This window comes from Canis lupus, chromosome 1, assembly GCF_003254725.2.
Source record: "Canis lupus dingo isolate Sandy chromosome 1, ASM325472v2, whole genome shotgun sequence".
Taxonomy (NCBI): domain Eukaryota; kingdom Metazoa; phylum Chordata; class Mammalia; order Carnivora; family Canidae; genus Canis; species Canis lupus.
The window spans coordinates 66,191,791-66,208,702 of record NC_064243.1 but is presented as its reverse complement, the minus strand read 5'-3'; the positions used below and the strand labels follow the sequence as shown (position 1 = coordinate 66,208,702).

General features: G+C 51.2%; 2 protein-coding genes across 2 annotated transcripts in view; both read left to right on the top strand.

Moving 5' to 3' along the window:
• The window catches only part of SOGA3 (SOGA family member 3), a 78,500-nt gene that overhangs the window by 42,574 nt on the left and 19,014 nt on the right, over window positions 1-16,912 (top strand). Inside the window, exons 6-7 of the mRNA XM_035712770.2 lie at window positions 18-1,190; window positions 3,249-3,555. Of these exons, the coding sequence (XP_035568663.2) occupies window positions 18-1,190; window positions 3,249-3,359 (1,284 nt within the window). The 3' untranslated portion in view covers window positions 3,360-3,555. The remainder of the gene's footprint in view (window positions 1-17; window positions 1,191-3,248; window positions 3,556-16,912) is intronic.
• KIAA0408 (KIAA0408 ortholog) overlaps window positions 3,414-16,912 on the top strand; it is a 32,513-nt gene continuing 19,014 nt past the window's right edge. The window contains exon 1 of the mRNA XM_049115361.1: window positions 3,414-3,555. The gene's annotated coding sequence lies outside the window, so the exon portion shown is untranslated. The remainder of the gene's footprint in view (window positions 3,556-16,912) is intronic.

The following is a 16,912-nucleotide window of genomic DNA, read 5'->3' as shown; positions in this document are numbered from 1 at the left end:
CCCGTTTCCCACATGAGGAGGACAACGAAGACCTCAAGTGCCAGCTGCAGTTCGTGAAGGAAGAGGCCGCTCTGATGAGAAAGAAAATGGCCAAGATCGACAAGGAGAAGGACAGGTTCGAACACGAGCTCCAGAAGTACAGGTCGTTCTACGGGGACCTGGACAGCCCCCTGCCCAAGGGCGAGGCGGGGGGCCCTCCGAGCACCAGGGAGGCCGAGCTCAAGCTGCGCCTGCGGCTGGTGGAGGAGGAGGCCAACATCCTGGGCCGCAAGATCGTGGAGCTGGAGGTGGAGAACCGAGGCCTCAAGGCCGAGCTGGACGACCTGCGCGGCGACGACTTCGGCGGCTCGGCCAACCCGCTGATGCGCGAGCAGAGCGAGTCCCTGTCGGAGCTGCGGCAGCACCTGCAGCTGGTGGAGGACGAGACGGAGCTGCTGCGGCGCAACGTGGCCGACCTGGAGGAGCAGAACCAGCGCATCACCGCCGAGCTCGCCAAGTACAAGTACAAGTCGGGCGGCCACGACAGCGCGCGCCACCACGACAGCGCCAAGAGCGAGGCGCTGCAGGAGGAGCTCAAGGCCGCGCGGCTGCAGATCAACGAGCTCAGCGGCAAGGTCATGCAGCTGCAGTACGAGAACCGCGTGCTCATGTCCAACATGCAGCGCTACGACCTGGCCTCGCACCTGGGCATCCGCGGCAGCCCGCGCGACAGCGACGCCGAGAGCGACGCGGGCAAGAAGGAGAGCGACGACGACTCGCGGCCGCCGCACCGCAAGCGCGAGGGGCCCATCGGCGGCGAGAGCGACTCGGAGGAGGTGCGCAACATGCGCTGCCTGACGCCCACGCGCTCCCTCTACGCCGCGCCCGCCTGGCCCAAGGGCTTCTCCGACCGCCAGCACCTCAAGGACATCCGCTCCGAGGCCGAGCGCCTGGGCAAGACCATCGACCGGCTCATCGCCGACACGAGCACCATCATCACCGAGGCGCGCATCTACGTGGCCAACGGGGACCTGTTCGGGCTGATGGACGAGGAGGACGACGGCAGCCGCATCCGCGAGCACGAGCTGCTCTACCGCATCAACGCGCAGATGAAAGCCTTCCGCAAGGAGCTGCAGACCTTCATCGACCGCCTCGAGGTGCCCAAGGCGGCGGACGAGCGCGGCGCCGAGGAGCCCATATCCGTGAGTCAGGTACAGCTCGGCCTGCTGCGCGCCCGGCGGCGGGGCGGGGCGGGGCGGGGCCGCGGGGCCCGGGGGCGGGGCTTACCGCCCGGGCCACGCCCCCTCCGCAGTGCACCGCCCCGAGGCCACGCCCCTCCCCGCCCCCTCCGCCGCGCGCGCCTGCCTGCGCGTCCCCCACCCCGCTCGGCCCCGCCCCCGGCCTGAGGCCCCGCCCCCGACTCTGAGGCCCCTCCCCGCCCCGCCCCCTCTGCTGCGCACGTCCCCAATCCGGCCCCGAGGCCCCGCCCCGCCCCCTCCGCCGCGCGCACCTGCCTGCGCGCCCCCGTCCCGGCCCCGAGGCCCCGCCCCCGGCCCCGAGGCCCCGCCCCTCCCTGGCCCCTCTGCTGCGCGCGCCTGCCTGCGCGTCCCCCCGCTCGGCCCCGAGGCCCCGCGGCCCCGCCCCTCCCCGCCCCCTCCGCTGCACGCGTCCCCTCTCCGGCCCCGAGGCCCCGCCCCGCCCCCTCCGCCGCGCGCACCTGCCTGCGCGTCCCCCGAGGCCCCGCCCCCCGCCCCGAAGCCCCGCCCCGCCGCACACCTGCCCCCCACCCCCCACCCCCGTGCAATCCCAAGATCGGCGCGGCCCAGCCGGCTGCTTACACGACACGTCCACACTCACGTCCACACTCGCACCGGAGTAGAGGAGTTTTAAGAACCGTGCATACGTGTCGGCCCGGCGGGCGTTCCTCTGCGCGTGCTCCTAGGCCGCGCACGGGCCTCCCTAGCTGCCCATCTGCAGGTGTTGAGCCAGGCTTGTAGTTGAGCTCAAAATAGCGTGCTTTGGGTTTGGGAGTTGTTTTGTTTTGTTTTGTTTTGTTTTGTTTTGTTTTGTTTTGTTTTGTTTTGTTTTGTTTTTAAACGACCAAATCTCCAAGATTATTGTCTAACCACTGACACAGGTCCACACCCAGCGGTAAAGAGGGATGAGACAGGGTGTGGAGCCCTCCCGTAAAGGCACGGAGGGAAGCCAGCCCTTGACCGCTAGGGGAAGTAGCAGGATAATTATCTCTAGATTTTAAAAGTCAATCAATCAATCAATCAATCAATCAATCAGTCAGTCACTGCCAGCCCTCTAGGGGAGAATCTCAGGACGGGGGAAGGAGTGTCAGACTTTAAGTTGAAGCGACCCTGACTCCGAGAAATAGCCATGACGAAGGGAAGCCAGCCCTTGACCGCAAGTGGAAGTAGTAACAGGATCATTATTTCTAGATTTAAATCAGTCAATCAATCAGTCACTGCCAGGATGGGGGAAGGACTGTCAGACTTTAAGTTGAAGCGACCCTGACTCAGAGAAATAGCCATGACTATCCCCCCACGGGGAAAACCAGCGTTTTTCCTTCATCCTAATTGGTCGAGGCACAGCTGATGAGTTGGACTGAGCTGCTCTAGCCAGGTATGGGGGCCAAGCAGCCATGCGTTTTGTCAGAATTAACCACCTAAGACAGGCTTTGTCGAACGTTAACAGGCGGCGCTACCTCTCTGGCAAGCCTCCTGTCCCGTGTCCGTTGGAGAACACACGGAAGTACACCAGCATGCATGGCTTTTAAGACACGTGACAGATTTAAATTTAAAAATCAGTCTACACGCAGAAGCATGACATGAATTAACTGCCTGTTAGTCACAACCAGAAAACTCGCAGCCCCGTCGCTTAGTTTAAACCTTGCATGTTGCCCTGCTTCGCTATGGGGGGAGAAAAAGTTTTATGATGAAACTTGTTGAATCTTGAAACGTTAAAGCTTATTTTCTTCTCTAATTATGTCGAGTAGTTGGTTTTTAGCTTCCTTGCAGCAGATTTTTGAATACTTTGAGCATGTGGGTTTCCAGTTATACCATGGGGACCGGGAGGGGGGCCGGGATCAGAGTGAGAGAAAGCACTGTGCGTAATAATAGGTTTCAGATTTTGTAAATATGGGCTTAGGGGAGGGTTCTTCTTCATCTTAAATTGAATGAATGCTTAGATTATATAAATGGAAGTGTTAAAAAATTATTATTAATTAACTCTTCTCTTTGTCTTTGCATTTACCTTCCCAGATGTTCCAGCCTATCATTTTACTTATTCTCATTCTTGTATTATTTTCATCACTTTCTTACACAACAATATTTAAACTTGTCTTCCTTTTTACACTGTTTTTTGTACTGTAAGTCTCTCATCATTTACCATTCATTGTAGTATTTTCAGTTTGTTTATTTTGTTCACCCTTCAAGACAAGAAGTAAAAGAAGTATAATTTCTGTAGTAACCAATGCTATAAAAACACTGAAGACTGCTTATTTCTTTAAAAAGACACATCTTACCACTACCAAATTCAATAAGAAGCCCACGCATTACAATATTTCAGGTAAGGAAGTAACTGTGATTTTTTTATATCAATCATTTTAATTTTTGCTTCTGTCTTTTACATCTTCATCTGTACTCTTCTTGCTAAATAATTATAACTGTAAAAGTTGATTAAATATTTCAGTTATTTCTCGATAGTTGAAAAGCTGACGTTCACAAGTTGGTCACATTTCAAAATATGCACAGATAGATTTATAAAGTATCTTTGCTAGGCTGCATTGGACTAACAAGACAGTTTTGATATCTGGTTAAATATCAGCAAAAATTATGGGGAATAAATGAAATGTGACCATCACGGAAAGTCAGCAATTTGTTGTGATGCTGATGGCATCTTGTCTAAAAAGATGTGTTTGGATGCATGAGATAGATTAAGCCGTAGTTCATGGAGAAAATGATTCTATCCCCCCTGCTGCATTTGACCAGCTCTAAGCGAAACGACTATTTCTGCATTTTCCTATTATACTCGAACATTGGTTGCTGATCAGATTGGTTGCCTGGACTTCTGTCCTCTAAAGTCAGTTATCACACAGAACTGCTTCCAGAGCAGGGAGTAGAGTAGGGAAAAAATAGTCATTCTCTGGAATTTCATTACATTGGGATTCAAAGCCAGTCGCAGAGCTCCAGTGGGAGGTGCTCTCCAAATAGAAACTGACTTTGGTGAACCTGAGCGTCTCCCTTTCTCCTCATCCCTAAAGTGACCCAGATAAGCTCCATGTACCCAAAATGTCCTGTCTGTCCATCTTGTTGACAATTTACCCAATGGAAAGCGGGAATGCATCACTGCCACCAGGATTCAGAAATACCAGTACTGAATACCAGTACTCAGAAATGCTCGCAGTTTGGCTGGTGGATATGAAAATCTGTGGTAAAGTGAGGTATCTTGCACCTCAGCATCAAGAATGATATGTGGAAAACCTTCGCTCTATCACAAAAGTTGGTTCTGGTAACACTCTCGTGAATCTTCATCCCCCAGGATCTCCATTTCCCTTTGAGTATTAATTTCTAAAAAAAGAAAATAAGCGCCTCACAAGTAGTTGAGAATTTAGTTTGAAATAACTGCTCTTAGTCTCCATGTTGTTATTTGCATTTTTCTTTTGGGTTTTTCTGTAGTTTTGTTCCAGAGGGAGGAGAGAGCAGGAGTGGGGAGCTAACCAACAGTTGAAATCTGTCACTGTCCTTCTGGCTCTTCATCTTAGAGAGTCAACAGGCTAGATAGAACTTTATGATAAAAAGAAATGAAATGATGTAAATGTTGTATTTAATTAGTGATTACCCTGTTTACTTTAAAAAAAAAAAACACGCATGTCAGGGAGAGCAACCACTTTAAAATTCAAAGTCCATCTCTTTGATCCTTGATCGATCCCCAGACTGCCACCGCAGAGGGACCGTTTTGGTAACAACTGAAAGAAAATGCTCGATGGCCGAAATTTATCTGAAGTGTTTTTTGCCTTTGAAGCCACATACACTCACCTGAGCAATGCTTCTCAGCTCCTTACGGACTATTTGGTGGTTTATGAGGTGTTGTAGGTGGCCACGATGACCGGAAAGCTCTGATGGCAGGAAGAGAACTAAAGAGTGAAAAATCGGGATCCCTGGGTGGCGCAGCAGTTTAGCACCTGCCTTTGGCCCAGGGCGCGATCCTGGAGACCCGGGATCGAATCCCACATCGGGCTCCCGGTGCATGGAGCCTGCTTCTCCCTCTGCCTGTGTCTCTGCCTCTCTCTCTCTGTGACTATCATAAATAAATTAAAAAAAAAAAAAAATTAAAAAAAAAAAAAAAGAGTGAAAAATCTCAAATCCTTGTCCCACCCAAATTACTAATATCGTCCCTCTGAGGAAGCATGGTGTGCAGTGCCCTTGTTCACTTCAGAAGTATCGTGGATACTCACTACTCTGTGTGGCATTAAGAAACAGGTTTCAGAATTTTAACTTTTTTTTATCATGGGAAGAATTAAGAACTAAATATCCAGCTCATGAGTTTTCAATCCCAGCTGCACATCAGAACTCCTGGGATGGTTCAAGAATTGAGCCCTATCTTAGCAATTGACACTGAATTCTTGAATCCAGGCATTTGTCTTTTCTTGAACTCCCAAGAACCATTTCTTAGGAGTGTGTAGAATACGCATGTGCAGCCTTCCAGGAAGGTTGCAGTCTCAGCCACTCAGAGCATGTCCACATCCTCTCTAGAGCATTTCCAATCTTTGGTATTTGGCCTTTGCCTCTAATGCCAAAGCAGTTCTAATTCCACAGGAGTGCAGTGTTAGAAAACTGTCCTTTCACTAACGTAGGTTCTAGAAACCAGCAAAAGCAGAGAAGCCAAGGGGGAATGATGCATGACAGAAAGGAGGACCAAGATGAATAGTGCGTATGTGCGGGGTCGTGGAGATGACTCTCAGAGTGGACATGTAGGCACGTGCATACACTCAATTAGAGCCTCAAGAAGACCCACCCCCCCCACACACACACCCTGACAACCTGACAAATTTGTATACAGTTATCTACGCTACAAAGCTTCCCACGTGGTGCGCCACAGATCCTCCAGGAATGATGGAGGAATATCCTCCACCTGGCTCTGCTGTCCCAATCGAGATGAGAGAGCATGTACGGGAAACGTGAGACTGTGACAGAAATACACACAGGGACCCGTTGTGTGTCTAACAATCACCGTAAAGTGGTGGCAAAATGAAATTCCGTTTTTACTCTCCTAGCACTTTCCATTGGTTGACTGACCCGGACGGACACGTAAATAGGTAACTCTAACAGGCGCTCTTACTGCAGCGTAAGAACAAACAGAAAGGCTCATGGTTGTGATTTCTTCTTATTGGACACCTGACAGCATATTGGATTTCCCTAAGCAAACAGTAAAATCCCAAGACATTCTTGGGATGGACTATACAATGAATGAATGGATGAATGAATGAATGAGTAACATACATACCTACATAGAGGGCTGCTGCGTATCCGTATCCCTCGACAACAGCTTATGGCCTGAATAAGGGAGGAGAGGCTGACCACGGGAGGTCTGGGCTCACCAAACACCAGCCTCATCCTCAGATCTCTTGTGAGGGGTTAAAGCTATGCTGGCGGCCAGGACCTTAATCGTATCGAAGAACTTCTAAGGCGTGGGCTTTATGGAACAATTCGTGAGACCCTTGAACGTCCCCCAGGTTCTCCGTACACGGAACCCTGGTGAGAAACTAAGGAGGGGAAACAGGACCGACTTAGCCACGGCTCACAGATTCTGGGGGAATTGGGGTAACTCTGGCAGCTTCTCTGAATCTCCTGAAGCAACTTACCAGGTAGTTGGATCCCAAGGGGACTCTCATGCCCTCCCTACCGCATGGCCTGGTGTCTGCTCTGGGCCTCTACCACCCTGTCGGGTGCAGTGAGAGGTGCGCCCCGAATCAGGGAAGTCAGGCCAGCCTCTGTGTGCGGGGGCCAGTGTTCGGGAGGTGGACGGAGCAAACCTGTCCCTTGCTGCCTTCTCCCTGGGACTTCAGGCTGCTCCATGGGCACCTGGCTCTGCGGTACATCCCTCCCTTACGTCACAGGCTATGGATGTGGGAGCAGAAGTCAACAGAGATGGTGCCCAGGACCTCAGAGGGAGGCTCCTCTGTGTCTCCTTCCCCTGCCCTCTGACCCCACTACTTGCTCTGTGTTGTACCAAGCTAGTTCTAAAAGGGGAACACCCAGGCTGCTTTGTGCACCGAGAGCACAAAGCCCCCCAGTCACTAAGACAGGTGTTTTCCCCTATTTGTACCTTTGACGCTGTGCTATTTAAACACGACACTGGAGATGAATTCAAACAAGCAAGCCTTATTGTAGAAAAGCCCCTTGCGTGCACATTCCTGGGCATAGGAAGGAGTGTCTTTGGTAATTTGGCCTGGATTTAAGGGGGGGAAATTAGCTGGTTATTTTTAAGCATAACTGACTCAAGCTCCCAAAACAAAGGAAAATTGAGTGCTGAGCCTGGAATGTGTATTGGCCTGCGTTCTGCAGCCCTCACTCAGTCTGGGTGGCAGAGGGGGGCACGGTTATTGAATCAGCTGCCAGTGAGGTTTGGAATGTCGGTTTGGTAGCTAAGCCCCAGCTCCAGATATTCCTGCTCTGTTTGCAGTTATATTCCTGCAGGACTCCTGTCCCCTTTCGTCGGGTTGGCAGGGAGGGGGTCATGCTTTGGGTCAGATGGTCCAACCGAATGCAAGGATTGAAGAAAAAGTGGGGGTGGGTGATATCAGAAAGTGAAAAAAGGTTTTCCATAGTTTCTGCTGAGGGTGTCTGAGTGGAGTTGCTCATGCATCTATGGTCACAGGCAAGACTCGTAAGTGACCGTCATTGACGGCTGGCAAATAGCACCTGTTCCTTTCTGAGGTGGTCCAACATACGGTGCCATGAAAGTCAGCAAGTCTGTTCTTTAAAGCCATGTCTACAGTACCAGCCTTCGGGGCGCCGGGGTGGCCCAGTTGGTTAAGCGGCTGCCAGGGGTCCTGGGACCGAGCCTGGCGTCGGCTCTCCGCTCAGCATGGAGTCTGCTTCTCCCTCTTCCTCTGCCCCTCCCCCCCCCACTTTGCTTGCTCTCTCACTCTCTCTCAAATAGATAAATAAAATCTTAAAAAAAAAAAAAAAAAAAACTTGGAAAGCCCTGGTGGCACAGTGGTTTGGTACTGCCTACAGCCTGGGGTGTAATCCTGGAGACCCAGGATCGAGTCCCATGTCGGGCTCCCTGCATGGAGCCTGCTTCTCCCTCTGCCTGTGTCTCTGCCTCTCTCTCTCTCTCTCTCTCTCAAATAAATAAAACATTAAAAAAAAACTTTAAAAAAATTTTAAAGTACCTGCCTTCACCTATGTGTTTGCAAATGAAGAGGGCGTGAGGGGCAGAAAGGAGCTCATCAGTTTGCGCGCTGGCCTCAAATGGCTTAATTAGGGAAGAGACTTTAAGAGCCTCTTTTGGAAAGACACCTTATGGAGTCTATGATTTCTTCGAGTCAGAAAACTCAGTTCAGCCTCTAGTTTATAATTCTCTTCCTTCTTTTTCACGAATATGTGCAACCTTTGCACAATCCGCGTCGCTTCCTCCGTATCGTTAACTCCTGGGCAGATAAAATAGCTCAACTTTTTAAATAATAGAACAGCCTGTGTGTCAGCCGAAGCCAGTCATTTAGAGCTTCAGAGGGGAATGTAACATGACAGGTCAGCAACATTAATTTATTCTGGATTTTAAGTATCTCTTAGGAATCTGAGCATCTTTCCGGGGGCGGGGGGATGCATTTATTTCTACTGAGGCACAAAGGCTGTCGCGTGGAGGGTCTTGGCCTTATTCTGACTGCTTAGCCTCCATATAGTGAAAAAAGCCACAGCAGAGCAGCCAAAGGAGGTAGTTGACAGGAAGGAAGGATCCCCCAGCCTTGGATTTCCGAAATCTCGAGTGCAAAAGCTCCTCAGGAGAAGGAACCCATGTTTCTGGTCCCAATCCTCACTTCAGAGGGGCTGTCACTTGTTCATCAGTAGCTATTCGTTTGAAGTCCTGATATTTGTAGAAAGTGGATGGATTCAGAAAAGCCAGGTCGACTCAAAATAGATAAGAATGAACGAAGTCGCGGGGCCCTTCCTGGGCAAGACCCTCCAGTGGCAGCAGCATCTGCCCGAGGCCGTGGTGTCAGGGCGGAGGGCAGCCGCTGGGATAGTGTTTTCGTCTGGTGGACTTACCGAGACACCCTGGTCCGGGCCCTGGGTCTGGCTGGCTCTGCAGGGTGCTCTGATCACCCTGTTCACAGGGCCGCCCTGAACTGCGGCTTGGGGCCTGCCTGTGTGTGCCCTCCTCCTGCGATCCTTCCCCGCCGTCTTCCCATGTCACGGTGCCACGTTGCTCTGCCCCCAGGCTCCCACCTACGCAGCTGGCGCCCGCCCAGACGGTCTCCCATTCCCATCTCCCCTGCCTCGCCCACCCCACATCCCATGAACCAGACTCTTTTCCCAAGCTCCCGTCAAAGCCTACCTGTATTTGTCGGTCCCTTCCTGTCCTTTCTGTGTGCTGCCTACCAAGGAGGGACTAGGAGCTGCTTCCTCTGCTCTGTCAGTGAAATTTCATCAAGCAGCTACAAACTGCACGTAACCCTCCCGATGATAAACCTACCATTTCTGGTAGCAGAGACAGGTGGATGGGACACTCCCGAGGAAGGTGGGTGAGGAGGGTGAGTAGGGACCCCTTGCTGGGTCTGCAAGTGGTACCAGGTAAATGGCCTCTCTCCACACTGGGCCCTGCTTTCCTGCTAGAACTTTCTCCCAGGGAGAAATGACTCGGGCGGCGGAGAGGGGGGGGGGGCTCGTGTGGTGGACCAGCATTCCCAAGGCCCTTTTCTGGATCAAGAGGTGGCCCTCCACCGGTCACTCCCTTTATTATTTAGGTTTTGTTGCCATCATTGTCAAAACCTCCCAAGTCAGGAATCTGGAAATAATATACTGAGATGCTAAAAACTAATCTGAGAACGGTAAGCAAAATCTATCTCTGATTTTAACTGGCCCCGACTCTTAAAATGTCGGATGGTTTTAAGCAGTACTTAAAAAGAACAGTGAGTTTAGGGCTGTTTCTTTTGAATATTTCTGTCATCTGGAAGGGCCCGTACATAAGCCCCATGACATGCCACCAGCCCTCAGCACAGAAGCGAGAGCCAGCACCCCATGATTCTACGGGGAAAACATCCAGTACCGGGAAGATCCCACACTCGCTGAAACACAACAGTCTAAATATGTGACTTCCATGGATGATACTCTGTGTGTGACTCTCGAAGTCTTTATAACCCGAAACAGATCGTTTTAAGAATCAAAATCCTGTCGCCTTTGCCAGCACAGAATCCAGTCTCTGCCATTCTTGGGCTAAAATAACACAGGACCAAATTTGACAGAATTAGCTGTGGGACTTTATAAAACCTAAGAAACCCTGCCTCATCACCTGATTTGAAAATCTCGGGGAAAGTTCCAGCTTTTGTGATTTTTTTTTTGGGGGGGGCGTTAATTCTCTCAGTGGTTACAGTGCCCAGCAAGGCTGGGAGTGAACACTTAATTATCGTCCCTGTGATGGAATGCTGTGGGGACTAAAAGGAGAGGCTCTTCACATTTGTCTGTAAGTTTATTTTGGGGTAGCAGACTACTCAGGATGTGGGCAGTCGTGCCACAGGTTGCATCAGGACCCTTCAGAGTTGACCAAGCTTGTTGTGAACAGGAATTTGTCTTATGCTTCTTCTGGGTCAGGATCCAATGGCATGCCTGGCATGGTTGGTGCCCACAAATATTTGCTAAATGGAGTGTTGATCGGAAGGCCCAAGACCTCTCCCAAAGAATGGAAGATAATTTTAAGAGCCAAGAGAGTTCTACTAAACAACTGAGATAATGAGCCATAAGTATTTTGAAAATTCCAAAAGGGGGCAGCCTGGGGGGCTCCACGGTTTAGCAGCTGCCTTTGGCCCAGGGTGTGATCCTGGAGTCCCGGGATCAAGTCCCATGTCGGGCTCCCTGCATGGGGCCTGCTTCTCCCTCTGCCTGGGTCTCTGCCTCTCTCTCTGTCTGTCTCTCATGAATGAATAAATAAGTAATGTTAAAAAAAAGAAAAGAAAAAGAAAATTCCAAAAGGCATCCATTATTCTAAAAAGAAGGATTTGTTTTAATAGGTCATCCTTAATAGGCTCTAAATTTTATTATTTTTATTCTTTTGAAGATTTTATTTATTCATGAGAGACCCAGAGACACAGGCAGAGGGAGAAGCAGGCTCCCTGCCTGGAGCCCGATGTGGAACTCGATCCCAGAACCCCAGGATCACGCCCTGAGCCAAAGGCAGATGCTCCACCGCTGAGCCCCCCAGGCACTCCTCTAAATTTTAACATGCCTAAGGATGAGTTCCGTTTTTCAGTCACCGTTTTTCTAATTTTGTCCATTTCTTTGCCAAAGGAAATAGAAATACAATACTCTCTCACCTGGTAAATATGTTTGAAGAGTAAAAGAAAAGGGACAGAAAGAAACTCCTACAAGCCAGAAGTCAGAAGCCACCCAGCCTCATACGGAGCCGGAGTTGTCATAACCTAAATTAAATAAATGACTGCTTTGCAGTGCTTCGAGTTCACCATTCCTACGAAAACTATAAATTAAATGTGCGCTGGCCGGCTTGAGGCAAAGTTGGAGGGTTTATCCCCAGATTTTCTTCAACCACTAAATTAAAATCCTTTCGTCTTTGCATTTGGACCCAAGATGTAGATGATCTCAGGACCCAGGCCTCTCTAGAAAGGCGGTCATCAGGATAAAACCTCTGCTCTTTGATTCCTGTGTTACCCTTGGGAGGCAGAGTGTCCTCTCCCTCATGTGGACTTAGGAGGAAACTGAATTTAGAAGTTGACAAGGCCAGAAGTCAACCTCTCATGCCCCAGATCCTTATCCCAGTGCTGTGTTCCCTTCCCTTGAACTTCTTGGAATTTTAAACTTCACGGCGCTCCACTAAGAATGAGAAGACGGGGATTCTGTTCCCAGCGTGGCTGGTAAGTGGCTCTGTGACCTTGAGCAGTTGACGTAGCATCAGGGCCTCTTTCCTCGGCTGTAAAATGAGAGGGTTGGCTAGAGGATTTCCTTCGGGCTGGAAAATTCTCTGAATCTAGTAACACCTGCTGTGACATCCGTGCGCTCACCGCTCCTCTTTCACCTTTCCCAAAACGTTTTGGCCTTTGGCCTAAGATTATCCTGCATAGAGACCTTTTCAAGTTCTTTTTTTAGGATGTTCCTTTTTGTTTCTGGACACCAACAGGTGCTGCTACGTGTGCTTTACGCTAAGCATTACTTTATTCGTGCCCTCATCAAGGAGTGCTGCCTTGAAGTGGGATTTGGGTGGCACCAGATACGCATGATTCTTCCAGATTTTCTCCGACACGCAGAGCACTGATTTGGATCAGTTTCCTATCTGGCGGCGTAAATGTTTAAGTGGCTTAAAAGTAATCTGGATTATACCGCACATTTGCATTTCTTGCCGTAAGGTTTTCAGCCACCGTGACACCTGCTCGAAACTGTCGGGCGCTTCAAGATCTCTGCGTGTCACTGAAGGGCTGGTGACTCCAGCGTCTGCCTGCTTATGTACAGAACGGTAGGGACTTACGGTTTTCTTAAAAGTTTTTATTTTTTATTTTTTTTAATATTTTATTTATTTATTCATGAAAGAGAGAGGGGCAGAGACACAGGCAGAGGGAGAAGCAGGCTCCATGCAGGGAGCCCGACGTGGGACTCGATCCTGGGACCCCAGGATCACACCCTGGGCCAAAGGCAGGCATTAAACCGCTGAGCCACCCAGGGATCCCCTTCTTACAAGTTTTTGGTGGAAAGACCCAAAAGCACCTGCGCTGAATATTGATTGCCTTCTTAGGCTTTCATCTCCTGGGTATATGACAGAGCGTGGAAACCAAGCTAATACATATAAAAATCATTCAACAAAAAGGGTTGGTAAGAACTGGAATAAGTGGTAGGTAGAGGGGTGCAGCTCTCGTCAAAGTCTTCTCCGAGCTTTCGGTTCTGTGTGATTCCGGGGGGGCTTTACCATGACGAGACTCGGCTGATGCACCTGCGATCGAGAATTACGAGGACGCCGTGAGCATGGGCGTTGGAACGGATGCGACGGAGGGAAACGATAGGAGAGGCCCACACCGGGTCTCCCCTGACTTAGCCACATACGATCTGAAGTCCACATAGACTTTAGAACACAGTCATAATCTTATTTACAAAAAGACACCTGGAAAGTGAGAGGCTTGGAGTGGGAAAGAGTGTAGGGGGAGAATGTCAGCGGGCAACTCTGTGTCGGTGCTTTGGGGCCAATCCTTCCCCCACCCCCAGGGTTTTCCTCCTGTGCCAATAAGGACAGAGCAGAAATGAGCCAACGTCTGGCGTGTGCCCGGCACTAGACGTATCCCCTCGTACTCTTAGCACAACCATATTGGGTTCCAATATGATTGTCCGTTTACAGAAGAAACACACTCAGAAGTTCACACCGATGAGTGGGGCTGTACAGTTGAAACCCAGACGATCACTGGGACAAACGCCCCCCGGCCTCCGGTTAAAGGGACGGGTTCCAAGCCCCGCTAGGCCACACGGGCATCTTCCTGGAACCAGGCAGGGCGGTGCCTGCTCATCAGGAAGACTGGGTGAATGCGCCCTCCAGGTTCACTTGTGGTGAGGGTGAGCCTGGGGAAAGGTGTGTTCCGGGTCCGTAGCACAGGGCTGTGCAGAGCGCGGTGGCCGCGGGTGACCCTGCTACTGCGGCAGCTGTTGTGTGGCTCCTGCTTTGGAGATCGCGATGCTGAGCTCCAACCAGGCAGCGTGCTCCGTCCCACTGGTGCGTGTGCTAGAGCCGCCGGCCACCGTGGGTAAGTTTGGAGCTCCCCGCGAACTACCCCCCCCCGGAAGCAGGCAACCGGTAATGCGAAAGGGAATATGCCATGCTTTTTAATGATCACCCAGAAAATGCTTCAGTCTGCAGGGCAAGACCTCAGCACTTGAGCCTTTAACTGGCTTATTTGCTGAAATATGCACAAAATTGCTTTCGATGCGCCCTTGAACTCAGTCCAACCAAGCATGCGTGTGCAAGTTCATGCACAACCTGGAAATGTTGCTGGGGCGGCATCTGTCCCAGCATCTCCAGGTAGGTCGCTTTGGCCGTGGTCTTGGGGACCCCCCGCCTCCACCGTGTACTTGGGCTGCAGTACCAGGACTGGAAGCAGGCAAGCACGTGGGTGTCTCATTGTTTGGGGTTCGGTTCCCCCCTCCCATAATCAGTATCTGATTTCGTCCAGCAGAAAGGCCTCACTCTGACAGCAAGTGGTCACAAAGACACAGGGAGGAGGCCTGGTTGGCCTTGACGTCCCGCTTCTGCTTTACTCGAAGACCACAAGTGTGACCCGCCTTCACACGTGTTTGGGGGCTGCTGCCCACGGGGCCGAGCTGCGTGCAGACGCCCAGCTCCTCGAGGCCCCGAGGGGCACGCACCACTCCAGCCCAAAGGAGGACCTTGGGGGCGGATAGCAAGGAGAGAGTCGTCGCCTGTAAAAAAATGAGCTGACTTTTCCCAAGAAAATCTAAAATTGGCCATTGTCATTTTGTGATATTAACAGCAGCTCTTTTGGCAAGTTTGAAAATACTGGGCTCCACGATAAAAGCTAAAAATGTCCTGGGCCTGGAGTTGTTTACGCAGAGGGTGAGCGGCTCTAAAGTTACAGAGCTCCGGTTGGCAGCGTGGCCCGAAGGCCGCCTCCAAGCAGCTGACGTCAGGGAGTCGCAGCTGCTGCCCTGACACCGAGCTGAGCAGCTCCGGGCTCTGCAAAGGGCGAGGGCTCCGCAGGGCCCGCGGGCAGCGCTCTGTCGGATGCCGGGCCGGGCCTGGCCTCCCCGGTTCTGGCAAAGAAGCGGGATCCACCGAGCTGAGACTTTTGCCTTTCCAAGGGAAAAAACAAAAACAAAAAACCCCAACAAACTGGCCGTCCTTCCATCGTTCGATTGGCCAGTGGTGGAGCATCCGTGGGATTTCTCCCCAGAGCGCAAAAAAAAAAAAAAAAAAAAAAAAAGGTATGTGTCTTTCTAGCAGTTTGAAATCAAGGGGGTCCCGGCGGCAAAGGACAGAGGGGCCGCTTCTGAACGAGGGGGGATGCGCAGGTGGAGGGGCCCCTGGGGGCCCCTGGCTGAGCTGGCCGGGTCCTGGGCAGCGGGGTGGGAGCAGGTCCTACTGCCCTCAGGGCAAGGAAGGCCCGGGCTGCCGGGAGGGGCCCCCCCGGAGGGGCCCCCCCTCCCCCCGCTCTGGCCCTTAGGGACCCCGCCTTCCGCAACTGCATTTCTCAGACCCTGTTTCCAGTACTTTGAGCAGCACTCGGCCTGCTGCGGGATTTCACTGAACGCATTTGTCAGAGTGCTGCTGTGTGTTCATCGGAATGAAGGCTTGTCAGGTTTGCAGAGTGAAGGTCGCGACCCTTGAGAGGGCTGGTGTTTGGAAATTACAGTGAAAAATAAGTGCGGTCCATTCAAGACTACGGCTCGCTCGCTTAGGACCAGTGCTCCTGTAGCATGAGTGGAAGCGCGTGCCGTTCGCAGCCGGCGATCGGTGAGCAGGGACCTTACCGGGGCACCCTTTGTTGTTCCAGGTGATTAATTTTAGGTGCTTATTTGCCCAAGCCAAAAGTTTCTTCCAGAGGCGGTCTTTTCTAAGTTAAGAGAAGTAAAACCAGTGCGCCTGTACCTTGGAAGCTTGCTTGCTTGCTTGCTTTTTTTCTTTCTTTCTTTTTTATCTTGGATGTTTTCTAGTTTGAGTGTCTAATGGGTGAAAAACAAGGAAGGAGAGAAGATAATCAGATAAGGCAGGCAAAAAGGATTTCTTCAGAATTGCATGTAGTGGTGTCACTGCTTTGGCCCTTTTGGAACATGAGGACGGGGTGAAACTGCGAGAAATAGCCATGACAACAGTGTTCCTTTCGGCCCTGCACGAAATCAGACCGTGGCTGTCTTTGCACGATGCACCTGCTAATGAAACGATAGGGGAGGAATAAGGTCTTTGATTAGCTGAAATGATGCCGGTGGTTTGTAACAGCCCGTAGAGCTACAGTCTCGGAGGCCAGCGGGGCCTCACCGACGGCTGTTCCTAATCCCTCAAAGTTAAAGACAAGCAGTGCATCCCTGGGGCCAGTAACTCTCCCGGGAATCGTGCAATGGACGGTACCTACTGTGCGTAGCCTCCCCGCAGCCCTTTGCAAGCTCCTACAAATGACAGATCTTTGATTATATGAAACGTAGTAGGTTTCGAAAAAGGAAACAGGAGAGCAAGAAACGAATACTGAAAACAGAAATCTCAGAGGAGGGAAGTAGCCGTAGAGTCAGGTCCCGTAGCCCGGTTTCCTCTGTCTGGCTAAAGTCCAGTCTCCAGTTGGGGTGAGAGGGGGGAGATGGTGGTGAAGATGGTAAGGACCAAAGTGTCGGAAGAATGGAGCACTCCTCAGACAATGAGGTGTTAACTGTGACCAAACTGAGGCTAATTTGGGAAATTAAAATGATTTACTGGGAGACTCCTGGGTTGTGTTCAATGCTGCTTGCTTGCAGGGCACAAGGTGAGCGGGACTGTCTCCCTCCCATCACCATGCTTCTGCTGCCCACTCACAACCCCCGGCCTTGGCCTCGGGGAAGGGGAAGCAGGTTCCATGGATTATGTAATGCCACCTCAGCGTTGGCGAAGGAAGCACGTGCATGACAAAGTGATGCGATTCCCTCGACTCTTACATTTGCTGTAACAAATTTGTATTCTGAATGAAACTCTGCATGAAGTGAAATGATACAGAGTTAGAAACACAGGGAGGGAT